The following is a 20,439-nucleotide window of genomic DNA, read 5'->3' on the forward strand; positions in this document are numbered from 1 at the left end:
TTAGTACCTCACCCAAAGCATGGTGGAGAATAGCAGAGAGAAAAGGTCGGTTTTCATTACTCTCCAGGGTGCTGACAGGAGCTGCCGGAGTGCTTAAGCTCGACTCCAAGTTGATGGCAAGAACACAAGGGCCCAGAAATTCGGGTCTCCACGGGTGAGTACGCACGGGGTACTCACCCGTAAGCCCAATGGAAGTGCCGGTTTCCTGCATGCACTGCGCATGCGCGGGAAACCGGCACTTCCGTTCCCCTGAAAGCAGGAGTTAAGAGGGCGTACGCGTGCGCGGGAGAGGCTGCGCGTGCGCATCAAACTTACGTTTTTTTTTGCAGGTTTTCCCGGGAGGGTAAGTCTCCAGAATTTACACATTTAAAAAGCAGTTGTAAGGCCTGCTTTTTACAAGGTAAGTGGTGAATTAATTAAAATTAAAACATTTTTTCCACAGGTTTATTATTTTTAAATACTTTAAAGCAAGGTAAGTTTATTTTTAGCCCCGTTAGAAAATAAAATTATTTTTTAAAATAGTTATTTCATGTAATTTATAGTTATTTAAAAAATGTGATTTAAAAAAAATTTTATTTGAAGATTTAGTGATGTTTTGGGGCCGTAGTATTTCTAAGTTTTGACAGCCCTTCCTGTCAAGCTTATGAATGGAGCATTCCCTGCTCCGATTGGCTCCCCATGGCCCACGTGATCCTAGGGGACGCGTCGAACTAACTGCGCCCCTGGGATACGCAAGCACTGCGCACCAGCAGCTGGAGCAGGCCCAGGATCAGAATCCCACGGGGGCCCACAGCTCAACGGCCGGCGCGCAAAGTAAGTGCAGGTCGGGGGCTTGCACCCGCGGGAAGCCCCCGACCCGAATTTCTGGGCCAATAACTGCTAAGCTGTATCTAGACATTTTTGCATTGAGCTCCCGAGTGGTTCAGTCACTAAAGGCATGTTGTTAAAAGTTATGGCCACTGAGACATGCAGATCAGAAGGTCCCAGGCTACGAATATGCAAAATTGGCGGGCAGGAAAAGACCAGCTGGTCCATCAAGCCTATCCCACACCTCATGATGTCCGGAGCATCGTGACTGAGCACTTCCTTACCCAACCACACCCCCACCACCCAACTCCTACCCCATAGCCATGTAATCCTTTGGGAGAAGCGGAAAAACCCAGGGCCAATAAGGGGAAAAAATACTCTGGAAAATTCCAGTCTGACCCCCGCAGGCGATCGGAGCCAGTCCAGGAGATCAAATCAGATTCTGGTCTGTGCTGAGTCAGTTGTTCGCAATCTCAGCCAGCCTGGCATTTGGGGCACGATAATTTGCCTCAGGACCCCTGAGCAAGGGAAAGTGAAAAATTAGGCAGAATTTTTCCTCCTCATAGCTATTCAGTGATCCCCGCCAGAAAATGCAGGTATGGGTATTGACTGAGGACAGGATCATGTTCAACAGCAACAGCGGCCACAGAGTGAACAGCCTGCCAACACTCACGGTTAAGGCTCACATACCAAGAACATAGCGGCACTGGAGACTGACCGGTGACGACAAAATTGTACCCCAATATGAGGAAGTGCCTCCAGGAAGTGGGAGCGGGAGAAGGGGAAGAAAGAAAAAGTGGCAAAAGAGAGGATCAGCATAGTGAGAGAGTACTGCAGCAATCCTACCTTTAGTGAAGCTTCACACACCATTTGCCCTGTCTGTTGGGCCCTCTCACACATGGTGCGGTGGTAAGCATGCAGGTGCAGCAGGCGGTTCAGAAAGCAAATGGTATGTCGGCCTTCGTAGCGAGAGGGTTTGAGTACAGGAACAAGGATGTCTTGCTGCAGTTGTACAGGGCCTTGGTGAGACCACACCTTGAGTATTGTGTGCAGTTTTGGTCACCTTATCTGAGGAAGGATGTTCTTGCCATGGAAGGAGTGCAGCGAAGATTCACCAGGCTGATACCTGGGATGGCAGGAGTGACGTATGAGGAGAGGTTGGGTCGATTGGGCTTGTTCTCGATGGAGTTTAGAAGAATGATAGGGGATCTCATTGAAACTTATAAAATTCTAACAGGACTAGACAGACTAGATGCAGGAAGGATGTTCCCGATGGCCGGGGAGTCCAGAACCAGGGGTCACAGTCTAAGGATAAGGGGTAAGCCATTTAGGACAGAGATGAGGAGGAATTTCTTCACCCAGACAGTGGTGAACCTGTGGAATTCTCTACCACAGAAGGCAGTAGAGGCCAATTCATTAAATATATTCAAGGAGGAGTTGGATATATTTCTTAAGGCTAAAGGGATCAAGGGATATGGAGAGAAAGCAGGGCCAGGGTACTGAATTTGGATGATCAGCCATGATCGCATTGAATGGCGGAGCAGGCTCGAGGGGCCGAATGGCCTACTCCTGCTCCTATCTTCTGTGTTTCTATCTCAAACTCTATCCTTTGGAAAAAGGAGTTCAAATGCATAGTTAAGCATTGGCTTATCAAGCCAGGAAAGTTGGTGCAAGATAACAACAGGAAACGCTGGAAAAACTCAGCAGGCCATGCAGCATCTGTGGAGAGAGAAACAGCTGACATTTACCAGCTCCTGTTTTCTCCACCTCCAGTATCCTCTAGCTCTTGCACCAACTCAAGGAACAGCACCTCATCTTTCGATTAGGCACTCTACAGCCCTCTGGAATATTTCAGGTCGATGACCTTTCATCAGAACTGGAAAAAAAGCAGGAAATGGAAAGCAAGTTTGGGGGCTGGAGAAAGGGGGAGGGGATGAAAGTACAAAAGGGGAAGGTCAGTGATAGGATAGAAAGCAGGAGAGATTAAGAGACATTGAGAGACATTAAGAGATATTCAGGGCGAGAGGGGGTGGTAATGGGACAGGTTAAGGAATAAAGGATGGCTCTAGATGGGGTGTGAATTGCGCTGGCAGAATGAAGGACAGCTGAAGGGAGGGAAGAAAAAACAAAGTGTGGATAAAAAAAGAAAATATATATATGTGATAGGGGCCGAGGCTATGATCTGAAATTGTTGAACTCTATGTTGAGTCCAGAGGGCTGTAGAGTGCCTAATCGAAAGATGAGGTGCTGTTCCTCGAGTTGGTGCAAGAGCTAGAGGATACTGGAGGTGGAGAATACAGGAGCTGGTAAATGTCAACTTTCTATTGAGTCAGCACCTTCAACAATTTCTTCATGTCTTCCAGTAACTGCTGGTGTCAAATCTGTAAGCCACCGTTATTACTATTGCATCAAGCCGCATCCTGCTATGGCAGCATAAACAAGTAAAGAAAATCAGATTCTTTAACTCATCGCTAACCAGCTATCATCCCATTCCCTGCTGCTCACAGTGTAGAGCAAACCTTGCTTTACCTTAGGAATGTCTTTTTGCCATTCTGCCTGAGGTTACTATTTCCATTGTTGCAGTTGGTGTTTGGGTTGAACAGCCCGATCCCAGCGGTCACAACACTGCTGTTCAGCTCAGCGGATTGCTGGAAGACCTCGATGGTGGCCTTGGCGATATTTTCCAACAACAAGTTCATCTCAGCAACTGATGCTGGACCCTGACAAAAGACAATCAGTTAAAAAGCGCAACAGCATTGGAAACACACGTCTCAAGAACAATATTCAACATCATCGCGACAAGAACTGATTCCACGTTTCAGTTTTAATTAGAGCTGTACGTCAAAATGCAATGGATAGTCTTGCAAGTAATGAAATGATCTTTCTTCCTATTGTAGGCACATCCAAATGTATTTAACTGTTAAAATACAAGTAGCTATTCGCCCTTCACCCACTGCAGAAGGAACTGGTGGCAACCACATCAACCTCAATGACTGTACAAAGAGAAGGAAGCAGAACTGCACCAATTTCAAATGATTCCCATTATTACAGCTACGACCAAAAGTAACTATAATATATTAAAAGTTCCGCATATAATGCTCATTTCCTGCCAATATCAGTTAATTTCTGTCACATTTTAGCTATCACACTTCAGACGCCTATAGCACATCCTTTGACACACCATGAGCACCGCCATGGAGGGTTGGCTAGTAGACACTATCTATAAAGACAATGCAATTCATATACTGATTTTAAAAAATCCAGTGTATCTTCTAGTGTACAACATCATGGTTGTGCCAACACTAAATCATCTACATTTGCCCGAATTCCATTCCAGTCCCATTACCACGTGAAAGCTTTTAATTTTATTTAAAGCTGACCATTTCTGCTTTCGTGCGTCAAACCTGCTTCTGCATGAGGAGCCAAATATGTATCTGTGAGTTCTGTGCATGGTAAAACCAGCTCAGGCCAACACCACGGTCATGCAATGTACCCACAGGAGTTGGTCATTTTTAACCTTCCACGTAAGTTAGATTCTTTTTGCTATTTGTGACCTGTAACATCATTGCCGTGACCTGCATAACAGAACGAATGGTCTAAAGGATGCCATAATGCAGAAAAATGCACCTGCATGTGTAAGCTGTTACCTGCATTATACTTGTGCTTAGTACTGCAAGTCCCAAAGTCAGTTCAACAACATGGCTTTTACGGATTAATTTGGCAGGCGTATATTGCATCTTTCCTCCAAATAATCACTTATTTGATCAGAAGGATGTTTTGGAAACAGGGTTGTAAGATTTCTTTTTGCAATTTTCAGCTCACAGTGACACAAATAGATTTAACAGTTATTACTACATTTCTGGAATCACATCCCAAACAGAACAGAATGGTTTGCATATCCTTCCTCTAACAAAAATTTTACTTTTTTATACACGATATCCCTTAGTAAAGCCCCCACAGACTTGGCCTCCCACTCTGAAACTTTATCTTTAGTTTAAGGAAAAATATTATGTGCTGCTATATATTATGTATAAAAAAGTAACATTTTTGTTAGAGGAAGGATATGCAAACCATTCTGGTCATCAGATTTTCTACCTGTCTATTATTAGCTTACTGAATGTTTTTTGAATTTTTGACTTAACAGCATATTATTTCCAATGCTAATAAAATATAATTTTCACAATGATAACACTGCTTTCATTTGGACAGTTGACGGTGTCTTTCAGACGTTAAGACGAGTGGGGGGGGGGGGGGGGGGGGCAAAATCAAGAGGGAGTCCCCTATGCAGAACATTGAAAACTATTCTTTTAAAATGTTATATATAGCAACATAGGAACCGGTAGATCCATTCAGCCCCTTGAGCCTGTTCCACCATTCAATGAGAGCATGGCAGATCTGTATCTTAGCTCCATCCACCTGCCTTGGCTCCATATCCTTTGGCACCCTTGTCTAGCAACAATCTATCAATCTCAGACTTAAAATTATTAATTGAACTAGCATCTACTGCTTTTTGTGGGAGTTCCACATTTCTACCACCCTTTGTGTGAAGAAGTGTCTCCTAACTTCTCTCCTGAATGGCCTGGCTCTGATTCTACGGATATATCCCCTTGTCCTAGATTCCCCTACCGGCGGAAAAAGTTTCTCTCTATCTATCCGATCAATTGCTTTCAAAATCCTAAAAACCCCAATCAAATATCAAAATAAGATGTATCTGTTCAAAATCCATCATAGCCTGAAGGACCAAATGAGTAACAATAAATATCACAGCCTGTGCTTTATACTCACAGGTTCCTTCATGCATTGTTTGATCATTAGCTGGAGCTCCAACCACGATTGTCTCAGAGTCCACTGGTCCAAATTCTAAACAGAATCAAAGACAGGGGGGGGGAAAAATTCCATGGATCACCTCTTAGTTCTTTGTTTCACTCAAACATTGGGGAAAAATACAGAAAACAAGAAAGGCAGGCTTGCATTTCTGTAGGACCTTTCACGACCTCAGGACGTCCCAAAGCGCTTTACAGCCAATGAAGTACTTTTGAAGTGTAGTCACTGTTGTAATATAGGAAACGCAGCAGCCAATTTGTGCACAGCAAGCTCCCACAAACAGCAATGTGATAATGACCAGATAATCTGTTTTAGTGATGTTGATTGAGGGATAAATACTGGCCAGGACACCGGGGATAACTCCCCTGCTCTTCTTCGAAATAGTGCCATGGGATCTTTTACGTCCACTGAGAGAGCAGACGGGGCCTCGCTTTAACGTCTCATCCGAAAGACGGCACCTCTGACAGTGCAGCACTCCCTCAGCACTGCACTGCAGTGTCAGCCTAGATTTTTGTGCTCAAGTCCCTGGAATGAGTAACTTGTAATTTTAGGGGGGAAATGCCTTGTTCACTAATGTACATGTGTGGGTTTGGTATCACACTCAGACCATAGTGGTCCCAAATTTCATTTTTCATCTGTACTGCATTAATTATCCTCATATACAGCAAGCAAGGGCTTAACAATCAGCTTCAGTGCCCCTTCCCTAATCTGTGGGTAACAACCTGGCAATCCTGAAATCATTAATAAACATTACAACAAATATAATCTTGTTTCGAATATGATTGCTTCTGGTAAAATATTTGTTCCAGCAAATGAACATATTTAGCGGCTCGCGACTCGCGGTTCTTGAAATGAAGCTACAGGAAACTCTTTATTATCCGGCACCAACGGGACTGGCGTGGTGCCGGTTTATCAAAAAGTCCGGATTACAGAGAGGTATAGTTTAAAAGGTACGAGAGCTCCGTACACAGCAACAAATCCAGGCTTCCCTGTTGCTTAGCAACATGTGCAGGAACTCCGGCCACAGACCAAGCGTCCCTGTTGCTTAGCAACAAGTCCACGAACCCCAGTTACACAGCCACAGATCCAGGAACTGCCACTAATATGAAGTAAAACTTACCTGAACCTCCTCCTGAATTTTGCCGGTTAACAGAGGTTTCCGGTTATTTAGGTGCCGGTTAAAAGAGAGTTTCCTGTATTTGCAAGCATAGAGTTACAGCAAAGCAACATTGTATTGAGCAGTTCTCCTCAGCAAATCACTTGTTCTGTCACAGCGTACAAGTCATTGAATAACAGGAGGATAACATAACCCAAAGTGCCGAGTTAACAAAGTATTCTTTCAATGTCAATATTTGGCTATTTTTCCAGATCTTTATATTTAAAAAAATATATGATCCCGGATAGACTACTCTTATTTAAAAGACCCTCATTTATATTACACCTTATCACAACTCTCAGAAGTGTAACAAAGCACTTCACATTATAATGAATTTCCTTGAAGTATGCTGACTTGCTATACGGCCGCCATTTTGCACAGGAGAAAAGATGCCGCAAGCAACTATGAACGATCAACTAATGTGTCAGTTGAGAGAGAAGTGTTCACCCAAACAGCACAGCTCTCTGCTCTTCGAACTATGTCACCAGATTTTTAGCATCCACCGGGATTGGCTGACTGTTTAACATCTCATCTGAAGGAAAATCTGGCCATGCGGCACTCCCTCAGCACGGCACTGGAATGCCAGCCGAGATTAGGTGGACTCGGCGGTAGGAGGCGCTACCAACCGGGCCAGGCTGAAACTTTATTTAAATCCTATCCCTCAGAGTTTTCTTTGACAAGATTGTAGCTATGGATAGATTCAAAGCATGGCTTTAGAGTGTAGGTTATGTAGACTTCTAAAAGGCACAATGCCTTTTTATCTGATCACCTATTTATATTGTACATTATATCGGCACCAGCGACGCCCACATCCCAGGAATGAATTTTAAAAAAAATCAGTGAGCTGAACAACTCTATAAAAAAAAAAAGTATGACGTCTTTAGGCCCAAGAGAGAAATCTTGCTGTATCTTCACCCCTAATACAGGGAACTCTTTGGTATCCGGCACCGACGGGACCGGCGTGTTGCCGGTTGGTTAAAAATTCCGGATGACGGAGAGGGTTATCTACCGAGGCTATTTTTAACGAACAAAAATAAAAAAAATCAAGAAATGTGCAGTATACAGTAATTGGACTTCCAACAGCGCCAAGAAGCCGAGTAGTGGCAGTTTGGAGAACTACCCCCACTGACTAACTCGGCCACCGCGGGAGACTCGGACTTGGCAACATTTCTGGTTATTGAGGTATTGTTTTCGGAGTAGGTATTTTGCCGGTTAATAGAGAATTCTGGATATTTAGGTGCCGTTTAAACGAGAGTTCCCTGTACCTGAAGGATGTGCTTGATATGTTGACGTTGAGGATTGTCTCCTTCCACACATTCCTTAAGGCCATGCGGGTAACAGATAAGTTGCAGAAGTTGCCGTGCTTGCTTGTTTGAGAGTACTGGGTCGAGTATTAGATCCTTATCTGTGCACAGTCGCTCCGGCTCCTTCAAGCAATGCTCCCCCACCCACTCCTGCCAAGAGAAAAGTGAAAAGCAGAATGTCATTTTGAAACACAGGGTGCAGTGACTGGTAAAGGAGGAGGACACAAGTCCTATGACATGCTATCCATTATATAATAAAACAAGTCAGCTTCTTTAAAAAAAAGTTATGTATGGTCATCTTTCACTGTGAAGTCGTGGTGTCATATCATCTCACACCGAATAGTCAGGTGCTTGCACAAGTTGCAACACTAAATCCTGATGCATACAACAACTTGCATTTATATAGCACCTTATGATGCTTCACAGGAGCGTTATCAGACAAAATCTGTCACCGAGCCGCATAATGAGATACTTGAACAGGTGACCAAAAGCTTGGGCAAAGCGGTAGGTTTTATGGAGTGTCTTAAAGGGGAGATAGAGAGGCGGAGAGGTTTAGGGAGGGAATTCCAGAGCTTGGGGCCTAGGCAGTTGAAGGCACGGCCGCCAATGGTGGGGCGAAGGAAGTGAGGCTTCACAAGAGGCCGAGTGTAACATATCAAAGTTTGCAGATGATACTAAGATGGGAGGGAAAGTAGTGAGTGAGGAGGACATAAAAAACCTGCAAGGGGACATAGAGAGGCTAAGTAAGTGGGCAGAGATTTGGCAGATGGAATACAATACTGGAAAGTGTGAGGTTATGCACTTTGGCAGGAAAAATCGTAGAGCAAGTTATTATCTTAATGGCAAGAAACTGGAAAGTACTGAAGTACAAAGGGATCTGGGGGTCCTGGTGCACGAAACTCAAAAGGTTAGTATGCAAGTGCAGCAAGTGATTAAGAAGGCCAATGGAATGTTGGCTTTCATTGCTTGGGGGGATAGAATATAAAAATAGGGAGGTATTGCTTCAGTTGTACAAGGTATTGGTGAGACCGCACCTGGAATACTGCGTACAGTTTTGGTGTCCATACTTAAGAAAGGACATACTTGCTCTCGAGTCAGTACAAAGAAGGTTCACTCGGTTAATCCCGGGGATGGACATATGAGGAGAGGTTGAGTAGATTGGGACTCTACTCATTGGAGTTCAGAAGAATGAGAGGCGATCTTATTGAAACATATAAGATTGTGAAGGGGTTGGATCGGGTGGATGCGGGGAGGATGTTCCCGATGATGGGTGAAACTAGAACTAGGGGGCATAGTCTTAGAATAAGGGGCTGCTCTTTCAAAACTGAGATGAGGAGGAACTACTTCACTCAGAGGGTGGTAGGTCCATGGAATATGCTGCCCCAAAAAGCTGTAGAAGCTACATCATTACATAAATTTAAAACAGAAATAGACAGTTTCCTAGAAGTAAGGGGAATTAAGGGTTACGGGGAGCGGGCAGGAATTTGGACATGAGACTAGGTTCGGATCGGTCATGGCCCTGTCGGTAGCGGAGCGGGCCCAGGGGCCGTGTAGCCTGATCCTGCTCCTATTTCGTGTGTCTAATTCTGTTAGATTCAGGAGATGGTTCTGTGATAGTGGATTGGCGGTTAGGATCAGATCAGCCATGATCTTATTGAATGGCGGAGCAGGCTCGAGGGGCCGATTGGCCTACTCCTGCTCCTATTTCTTATGTTCTTATGTTCTAGGCCAGAATTGGAAGATCGCAGAGTTCTTGGGCTGGAGGAGGTTAGAGAGATAGGGAGGGTCGAGGCCATGGAGGAATTTGAACACAAGGATAAGAATTTTAAATTTGAGGCATTGCTGGAGTGGGAGCCCATGTAGGTCAGGGAGCACAGCAGTGATGGGTGATTTTATTTCCAATTTATTTACTTTTCTTTCCCCCTGAAAGTGACAACTCATGCTGAAGGATGGTTCTACAGGTACCTACTGCCTTGCCTAAGCGGGCATTCTTCACATGAGGTTTTGGACAAGGAATGTCAGTAGGATATTTGATCGAAGAGGTCATCATTGCTGAAACCAACCTTGTCCTCATGCTCCACACTTGGCCACCGTCCAACAGGGGTCAACAGACACAATCTTTAAAAAAAAAAATTCTCCCTAAACCATAGCCCAGGTGCACTGCAGCCAATTATCATGGTTCTACTACAGCTCTGGCTGAAATCAGCTAACTCAACAAGGATGGCAGATACAGGAGATATCAAGGAACACTAAGTACATCTTATTGTGCAAGTGAAGATGGGCAATTCATAAACTACACAGTTTTAATGCAACTTATTTTTTAGTTGCAAAACCCTGCTGTGCATTAACTGCAAAGATGTTTTCTGCAGATACAGGGAATGTGTCAATCACATGCAGGTGAGGCAAACCTTTGCACTAGAGCCTCACCCTACTGAAGCAAACTAGACCAGGTACAAGGTAAAACCTCACTGCACAAACTCAGTGAAACAAAGAAACAAATCTCCCAACCTCAGTGATTCACCTTCCTGCAGGCAATGTTCTGTTCGTTTGTGATACCGGTAAACGACACCAAGTTCAAATTTCACGTGTTGGAGGATATGTTGTCAGCAGTGATCTTCAATCTATCGATACGATTTTTGGATACAGGAAATTCTTTTTTTATCCGGCACCGACGGGACCGGCGTGCTGCCGGTTGATCAAAAAGTCCGGATTACAGAGAGGTATACTTACTAAGGTACGAGAGCCCCGTACACGGCCACAGATCCAGGCGTCCCTGTTGCATGGCAACAGGTGCAGGAACCCTGGAAATGTGGCCACAGATCCAGGCGTCCCTGTTGCATGACAACAGGTGCAGGAACCCCGGTTACACGGCCACAGATCCAGGAACCCCGGTTACACGGCCACAGATCCAGGAACCCCGGTCACACGGCCACAGATCCAGGAACCCCGGTTACACAGCCACTAATATGAAGTAAAACTTACCTGAACCTACTCCCGAATTTTGCCGGATAAGAGAGATTTCCGGTTATTTAGGTGCCGGTAAAAAGAGAGTTTCCTGTATTAAGGGAATCAAGGGATATGGGGATAGTGCGGGAAGGTGGTGTTGAGGTCGAAGATCAGCCATGACTGAATGGCGGAGCAGGCTGGAGGGGCCGAATGACCTACTCCTGCTCCTATCTCTTATGTTATGGACAGTGAGGTCCTGTGGTAAATCTGTCTCAATTCTGTCAATGAAAACCCTACATTACCATTTTCATCATAAGTGTGCTGTGTACACAATTGTTTTTAGCCCTTGCTGTGCTGCCCACTTACATTTCCACAGCATTACAAGACTTGCATTTATATAGCGCCTTTCACGACCACCGGACGTCCCAAAGCGCTTTACAGCCAATGAAGTATTTTTGAAGTGGAGTCACTGTTGTAATGTGGGGAAATTACTCGTGTACAATACGACATCTCTGAGCATTTTATAGGGAAGAAGAAAAAAGCAACCCTCAGCGAGAGAGAGGAAGAGAACCAACAATTGGAGTGGGGGTGAAACTATGGTCAAAGATAGGAGTTTGTAGGAGGCTTTTTGAAAGCAGAAAGAGGCAGGTGGAGATGAAGTAGATGGATTTAAGGACAGAGCTTGACGGAGTTTCACACACAGCAACGGGGGAGGAGAGCACAAGCGTCTGGAGACTTGCACTGGCACGGCTATTCATTCCTTTCTCATAAGAAGGTAGCTACGGATATGACTGTATCAGTAATGGCCCAGATATTCCGACCCCTACGGGCGGGTACGCGCTATGTACCCACCCGTAGGGACTTCGGAAATGCCGGTTTCAGGCATGCACAGCGCATGCGCCAGAAAACCAGCATTTCTGATCTGTCAAGAATGGTCTTGACAGATCCTCCGGCTGTCTGAGAGAAGGGCTCTGCGGGTGGAGAGTTCTGCTTTCCGGAGACCCTCCGCCCGCGGAAAACCCTTACAATTCTTACACCTGGTAAAAGCCGGCGTAAGGCCTGCTTTTACCAGGATAAGAGTTGAAAAAAGTAAAAAAAAAAAAAATTTCACTGATTTATCATTTAAAAAATACTTTAAAAAAGGTAAGTTTATTTTTAGCCCGTGTAATTATTTTTTTCAAAAAATTAAATTTTTGTTTAAAATACTTAATTTATTGTAATTTCAAGTCATTTTAAAAATGTGATTAAAAAAAAAATTATTTAAAGTTTTACTATGTTGTTGGGGTGATCCACATTCATATAATGACAGGTCTTCCTGTCAAATGTATGAAGGGAGATTCCCTTCTTTGATTGGCTCCCCATGGCCCACGTGATCCCAGGGACGCTGCGAACTACCTGCGCCTCCGGGATACGTGGGCCCTGCGCACCGGCAGTTTGGAGGGGCCCAGGATCAGAACTCTGCCTCCCGGGAGCCCTCCGGTAAGGGCGTAGATTTTTCCAGATCGCAGGCCTCCGCCCGCGGGAGACCTGTGATCGGAAAATACGGGCCAATAAGATTAAATGTCTGAAAAGTTTAAGTCCCACCAATGAGTAATATGCATATTGAAAAATGCATTGTACAGAACCAGAGAAAAGCAACTCGATCTTACTTTCCACATAATAAAGCCCTCAATACTCAGCATTTTACATGTTCGGTCCTGACTACGAGAAGGAAGCTGGTTTGTTGGAAAAAAGTTCTTTGAATCATTTCATTCCACAACTCTAACTCAAGTCTATAATATAACCGTGTTTCATTGCCTCAGGCTCTTCCAATCACCAGAGCAGTTTCTGAAATGATACGGCCACCCCGACCCCATCACACAGTCGACCCCGACCCCATCACAGTGAACCCCGACCCCCGACCCCATCACAGTGAACCCCGACCCCATCACACAGTCAACCCCGACCCCATCACAGTCAACCCCGACCCCATCACACAGTCAACCCGGACCCCGACCCCATCAGTCAACCCCGACCCCCGACCCCATCACAGTCAACCCCAACCCCATCACAGTGAACCCCGACCCCATCACAGTCAACCCCGACCCCATCACACAGTCAACCCCGACCCCATCACACAGTCAACCCCAACCCCATCAGTCAACCCCGACCCCATCACAGTCAACCCTGACCCCATCACACACTCAACCCTGACCCCATCACACACTCAACCCCGACCCGCGACCCCATCAGTCAACCCCGACCCCATCACACAGTGAACCCCGACCCCATCACACAGTCAACCCCGACCCCCAACCCCATCACACAGTCAACCCCGACCCCATCATACAGTCAACCCCGACCCATCACACAGTCAACCCCGACCCATCACACAGTCAACCCCGACCTGTAAGAAATAGCTATTAGATTCATAGATGAAGTTTGACTCTTAGAGCAGAAAGTAAAATGCAGTCAGGAACAAATGGTTGAAGTGTCAGCGAGGTCAAATAACAGACACCAAAAGACAAATGGAAATGATAAGAGGATCGTAAAATGCAACAAAAAACTGGATGATGATACCGTAGCTAGAAAATAAGGAGCCACAAAGTCATAAAAGCCCTTAAAGAAACATAACAAAACATTCCTCAGAAAGATAAGAGAAAGGTCTCGTCAGCCAGGCAGAAAGGGGCAGTGAGAAATGTCTTCCCGCACCACACCTGGATAAAAGATGATTGACACTAGATAGATCACAGCCCACCGAAATAACTATAAATATAGAGGGCTGAGAGAGGGAATCAGACAGCGAGGGGCGAAGGCTTCTTCGAGGTGGATCAATGCTGGCTTATGCCCAACACCTCCAACACCTCCAACAGCTCGGGGGATGAATCAACCAAAGTGACCGCTGTTACTGACTGCAGAGACCCGCTGACCCGAGACCTCCACGCAGTCTCATCAGGCATCTAACCAACCGTCCGTCCGGTCGTGGCATTCCGATTCGGGAACCGTAGATCGCCCTCTACTGTCACGGGTTGTATGTCTATTATACTCCGCTTAAACCATATGTGATATCGGATTATGCTTTAATACTGTAGCTTTTCAATAAAAAGCCTTGCAACTCCTAAGACCCTTTGGGTAATGTGTGTGTGACCTGTGATCCCAAACTTACAGAGCCCTGCTCCATTACAGTCAACCTGTGCCCCTGCCCCATTACACAGCCAAACCCTACCCCGGTTTCATCACACTGCCTGGGCCCCAACCTTGCAAATCCCTAGAGGGTCACTGACTTGCGGTGACAGGTCAACTACAGCAGTGAACCTTTCTCAGGCATAACATCTTGCCATTCAACGATAGTATTTTTAAAGCTTGGCACAACTTTCCAGTTTTTCTTTCACCTGAATGTCTCTCCATAAATCCCTTGCTCACATTCAACCAGAAAGACAAACAAATGGGTCAACTCTTCCTTCCACCATGTCTACATTTATTTACAGACTTGAGCTCCTCTGGGCGGGTCGTCAGTACAGAGGGCAGACACATTTTTCCACTTCTTGCATCCAGTGTCAAACATTTAGGGGGAAAAATTCAGTATCGCCCCATTTGGGGCGCAATTATCAGCTGGGCGCAAAGTTTAGCGCCTGGCGCTAATTATCGCCTCCGACTGCAAACTTGGCTTCTATCGCCCCTGGAGGTGATTGGAGCGCTAAATCAGGCGCTACACACCTCTCTTAAGGCGCTAATGCCGAAGAGCGAGGCGCTACCTCAGAGCGCTGGCGAAGCTCATGTGATGTCAGTCAGCAATGGAACACAGACACACTGGCGCCGGCCAGTTCTTAAAGGGGAGGGTTGATCTTGCTCTCCATCCACATCCTGCTCATTGCAGCCTTGAATCTCGGCCTGGAGAGACCTGTACATCAAATCTGCTGGAAAGAACAATGGAGGCGCCCAGGGAAAGAGCTCAGAGTGCAGCCCCCACAGTCTCTTCTAAATCGATACAAGGAAGGGCAAATCAAAATGAACCTGCAAAGTGCTGCTCAGTCCCCAAAACTCCTTCACACAGCGTTGAATCTCTCCAGAAGTCTCTCTCTTTCTCTCAGAATGCGTGGTGCAAAAATGTCGCCAACAAAAAAAGGCATAGAAGATAGGAGCAGGAGTAGGCCATTCAGCCCCTCGAGCCTGCAGGAGGCGGTCGCCTTTAATTAGCGCTCCCCCAGTCCCTTCCCGACTGCAAAACGCTCCCCTCAACCTGTCGTTGCTAGCGGCAGGCGGTAAGGCCGGGGGCGCCACTCAATATCCGGTCCGGGGTGCTACCGGGGCGTTGCACACTCGACTGACGTCACGATCTGCCGGTGCAGGAGATCGTGGCGGTAGTGTTTAGCGCCGTCGCAAAATGTCTAGTTAATTTCGCGAGCGGCACAAACATCGCCTCGCACGGGCGCTAGTTGCTTTGCGCCCCATTAGCGCGGGAGGCGTAAACCAATTACATTTTTCCCCCTTACAGTCTACTCACAGCAAAGGATTAAATCTCCCTCGACACTGCCCAATGAGATCACCAGTTTCTGCTCCACTTTGGACTGTTTTATCCCACAGATGCAGCCATATTGGAATGTATTTAATACTGCTCAAATATTTGTTACCGTCCACAGGTGATTTAGAAAGCCTCTGATTCAAGAGCAATGGGGGATATTGGGTTAGAATTCACATCCCGGCATTATTCATTGTGTTTAATGTAGAAATAGGAAGAGTGTTTCACTTCCCAACCAAAGCATGACCTCAAACACAAAGGGAAAAAATCCCCTCAGAGTTAAGCGGTGTAATTTGCATGGTCAGTTACCAACTGAGGGCAAATCAAGTCCTTATGAAGAGAAGGCCAGTAAGAAAAACACATTTCTTTTTTTAAAATGAAGGAACTGTTTTTCTGAGCAAGGATTTTTCACAACTGAATCGAGGAACATTTCCAAAACGATTAGGTTTTAGTGGGGAAAGATACCAGTACTTGGAGTCTGTGGGAAGGCAGGAATGATGGTATAAACACATTCAGTCTCCAGACTGATATAAAACTGGCCAACACAGCAGCCTTCTAAAGCAAATTATACAAGAGGTCCCAGCATGGTGTGCTGTGGAGGGAAAGCCACACATATCTCCTAAGTGGGAGGATGTTTGGGAGAAGGGGTGGCGGGGGGTGGAATAAGGCTCATCTCCGAGCGCCTAGCTCAGGAGTGGCACGAAGACCACCAGTTTTCTGCCCTGTTAATGTGGGGTTGCTGCAGGTTCAGAGAAGAACTGAGCAAGGAAAAATAATAAAGATTTTAAGTCTATAAACAGAAAATGAAGCCAAAGACATTTTTATTGCTCGTGGAACTAACTCTATAAAAAAAATACCAAAGCCTCAAATATAAACACATTGGCTTCACACCAGAACAGTTTTGACAGAGCCTACTTGACAATATGCAAGTGCAGTACGCACTGGGTAAAAGGCGATAATTGGCTTGCATCCAGTACGGTATTTTGCAGTGTCAACTTATATATGTAATTACTATGACCTTAGTAAATTCTGTGCTCACTCTGGTTGAGGTACAGATCGGTCATGATCTAACTGCAGGCTAGAGGGGCTGAATGGCCTACTCCTGTTCCTATGTTCCTAGAGTACAAAAGAGAGCAAACCTGATGGTTCTGGGCACCGGGAATTAAGCTGCCATTTACCATGTATTTGTCAAGAGTGTACAGCTGTCATAATCTACACGTGTAACTACAGTGGTTATTGAGTGTGTATCGTGTATGGCATGCCCGGTCTTAACTTATCCCATGTGCGCCATTAATGGCACAACTTCGGTTCTATATTCCAAAGGAAATTCCAGAGTTTCCCATCTGGGCCATCCCTGGCATCTCTTGGCAGCCAGCTATGAAACCATGACTAGCGGAACATGGACTACCACTCCCCCTCCCCACCCTTTAAATTGCAGGCACCGGGCCAGATGAATGAGGACAACTAATCTAAAAACGTTTAAAATGACACCAGATTTGAAAATTGGAGAGCGAGTCAACTAGCAGTGACTTGTGCGCTTTGTGCTTGAGGGTCACAAGGAAAAACAAAGCAAGTCTGGGAAAAGCTTCGCTAGTCCCCCATTCCCCTTCCCCCCTGCCCACCAACCCCCCCCCCGCACCCCCTCCCCACCGTCCCCCCTCCCCCAGCCCCCCCCGCCGCCCCGCCCGTCACCCCCCCCTCCCCTCACCCCGCCTCCCCCCCACCCACCCAGTCAGGAAATTGCATCTGAAAAACAAAGTAAAACTTTCAAACCGCTCTGATTGCACCTTCATCACATGGACTGCAGCGATTCAAGGAGGCGGCCACCCACCACCTTCTCAAGGGTAACTAGGGATGGGCATTAAAGGCCGGCCTTGCCCGCAACACCCACATCTCAAGAATGAATTTAAAAAAAATATATATTATATATTTTGACTAAAAGGCAACATAGAGGCAGAATGGTATCAAGTACCTTTCTAATGTAGTATATTTCCTAGTGAAATTTTGGGCTGGATTTTCATTGAGGGCGTGTAGGAGGCGGGACTACAACTTTCGGGGTTGTAGTCCTGCCTCCATCGAGTTGTGGCCAACCCACGCAATTTTGACTTGATTGACCTTGTTGAGCCCGCCCAGCGGGCTCAGCAGGCCAATTAAGGGCCACCCGGCAACAGGAGACGTCACAGATTGAAATTTCATCTGTCAAGAGCTTTTGACAGATGAAATATCAGCGTTTCACAGCTGTTTGAAGCTGTCAAACACTGACTATGTACTCCAGGTTAATTCCTTCCTCTCAGGATGATTTAGAGATCTCCCCGGAACTGAAAGCTGAATGCTGCAGATTTTGACAGTTGGCGGCCATTCTGCTTTCTGTGCCGGTGAGATGAGGGACTCCCGAGACCTGAAGGAAGGAAGGCTGTAAAGGTAAGTAAAGGTTAGTAGAACTTCTTTAAACACTTTACACAGACCAAACACACTTACCTCTACACTCACGCACCCATCACTCACCTGAACACCGGACATCTCGATCCCTCCAAGCACTTCAGCCCGACGGCCCGCCTCGCTAACTTTGCGTGGTTTGGAGCCGTCGGGAATCCCACATTTCAACAATGAAAATAGGGATTAGGCTAAAAATTGCCCGTTAACAACCTGTTAACAGGCAGTTAATTGGCACTAATCCCCTTCCCGCCTCGGGGAGGTGGGTCCCAGTGCGGGGCGGGTACCTGCCTCCTTTGAACCTGGCATGGAGGCGGGTTGGGGGCGGGACCCCCGATTTCAGGGTTTTAAACCCCCACACGCCTCCAATCCCGACTCCACGGCCCAATAAAAATCCAGCCCTATAGGTTTTCTATTGCAGTGGAGGGGGATTCTGCCTAGTTTTGTTTTGGAAGGGTCCATCCCTAGCAACATTCAGCATATACATTGAAATGTAACTACCACGGAATGCAATATTCATGGTTTTGCAATCATACATTTTGAAAACAACATTTCAAGTCGCTAAATCCTTAAGAGCCATTTTATTCTATATTCTGAAGACTTGAACAACACAAAAGTGCCTCAAATTCATTGTGACAGTTTATTAATTATATAGACTAGGATTTAACAATTGCCCAATAACCTTTTTCTCAATGTTAATTCTTACCTGCTGACAGATGGTTCTAAGCACAAACCTGGCATATTCGCTCAGGTTGGCAGTTTCTATGGAAATAGTGCGTCCGAGTGACTTGGGGTTTTTGGTGGAACTCAGAATGTCATCTTCACTAATGTCATCGAGGATACTGATGGGAGCCAGCAGACTGGTCACAGTGAAGTCATCCGTGTTGGAGGAGTTAACATTATTGCTCCCTAATTCGGCATCACCTAGACATGGACACAACACAGTCACTCGTGCTGAACACCACCCGCTGAACCTTTAGACAGAATGAGACCCCTTTACTATTTTAATCTCTTCCTACAGACGCTGACTGCTGCTGGGCTGCAGGTCAATCTGAGCCAGCAAGCTCTCTGGGACTACACTCAAATAGCCACGCTTCACATGGGGAGGCTAGACAGCGAGTATTGTCAGAATGCTGCACTGTGAATGGTGCCAAGTGCCTAATTCTGCGATTGCACGATCCATTCAAGCACTTTCCCCAGCAGGAGTCACGGGCCAGTGATTTGGAGTAAGAACCCAGCTTGATTTTTTTTTTCTGGCGAAGGGTCATCGACCTGAAACGTTAACTCTGTTTCTCTCTCGCCACAGATGCTGCCTGACCTGCTGAGCACTGCCAACATTTTCTTTTGTTTTTTTTATTTCAGATTTTAAGCATCCGCAATATTTTTGCTTTTGATTTTTCGACTCCTTAGCACAGGGCCTCTTGTAGCATCTTAACTGCTGCGTTAAGCTGAAGCCCAGGAATAAACCCTGGACCCCTGCAGTTTTGGTCGCCTTATCTGAGGAAGGATGTTCTTGCCATGGAAGGAGTTCAGCGAAGATTCACCAGGCTGATACCCGGGATGGCAGGAATGACGTATGAGGAGAGATTGTGTTGATTGGGCTTATACTCGCTGGAGTTTAGAAGAATGAGAGGGGATCTCATTGAAACTTACAAAATTCTGACAGGACTGGACAGACTAGATGCAGGAAGGATGTTCCCGATGGTCGGGGAGTCCAGAACCAGGGGTCACAGTCTAAGGATAAAGGGTAGGTAGGTCATTTAGGACAGAGATGAGGAGGAATTTCTTCACCCAGAGAGTGGTGAACCTGTGGAATTCTCTACCACAGAAGGCAGTAGAGGCCAATACATTAAATATATTCAAGAAGGAGTTGGATATATTTCTTAAGGCTAAAGGGATCAAGGGGTATGGGGAGAAAGCAGGGACCGGGTACTGAATTTGGATGATCAGCCATGATCGCATTGAATGGCGGAGCAGGCTCGAGGGGCCGAATGGCCTTCTCCTATCTTCTATGTTTCTATGACCTCCTGGTCTGTGTGCCCTCAGCTCCACACTATTCGCCAACTAAGGTGATGGCAGTATGCTGGCCAATTAATTTTATTTAACGCGAACCGCTTGCAACTTGCACCTTTTAGAATATCCTCGGCTGATAATGTTCCTTCCAGTCAAGGAATCTTACCCAACATCAGAATTGCTTTCAAAACTGCAAACACAGCCCCCACTTCTATACTGTTGTGCGCTGCAGCTAAAAGATGGCGGTCACAGGACGAGCGGATTCCAGGAGCAGATTTACCTGTAAAGCACAGAAGACTTTTATGCACGCCATTCCAGTTACATTAAAGTGACATTAAAATGTCGCCCTCCTGTGCAGAGTTGCTGTAACACCAAGGGGTCGATTTTCAGTGTGCCGTGGGGTGGGCTTTTAGGCGTGCGGGGGGCTAAAATCCCGAATTCGGGGGTCCCGACACCAT

At 46.1% G+C, this 20,439-nt stretch overlaps 1 protein-coding gene across 8 annotated transcripts in view; it reads right to left on the reverse strand.

Annotated features, from left to right (window-relative positions):
* LOC147115504 (mediator of RNA polymerase II transcription subunit 12-like protein) overlaps window positions 1-20,439 on the reverse strand; it is a 637,745-nt gene that overhangs the window by 131,081 nt on the left and 486,225 nt on the right. For all 8 annotated transcript variants that reach the window (XM_085989804.1, XM_085989800.1, XM_085989802.1 and 5 more), the window contains 5 exons: window positions 20,148-20,261; window positions 18,675-18,892; window positions 8,053-8,241; window positions 5,593-5,667; window positions 3,337-3,527 (listed from right to left, as the gene is read on the reverse strand). In XM_085989804.1, the coding sequence (XP_085845930.1) occupies window positions 3,337-3,527; window positions 5,593-5,667; window positions 8,053-8,241; window positions 18,675-18,892; window positions 20,148-20,261 (787 nt within the window). The remainder of the gene's footprint in view (window positions 1-3,336; window positions 3,528-5,592; window positions 5,668-8,052; window positions 8,242-18,674; window positions 18,893-20,147; window positions 20,262-20,439) is intronic.

This window comes from Somniosus microcephalus, chromosome 6 (assembly GCF_052327205.1).
Source record: "Somniosus microcephalus isolate GS21.2 chromosome 6, FLI_Smic_1.0, whole genome shotgun sequence".
Lineage (NCBI taxonomy): Eukaryota > Metazoa > Chordata > Chondrichthyes > Squaliformes > Somniosidae > Somniosus > Somniosus microcephalus.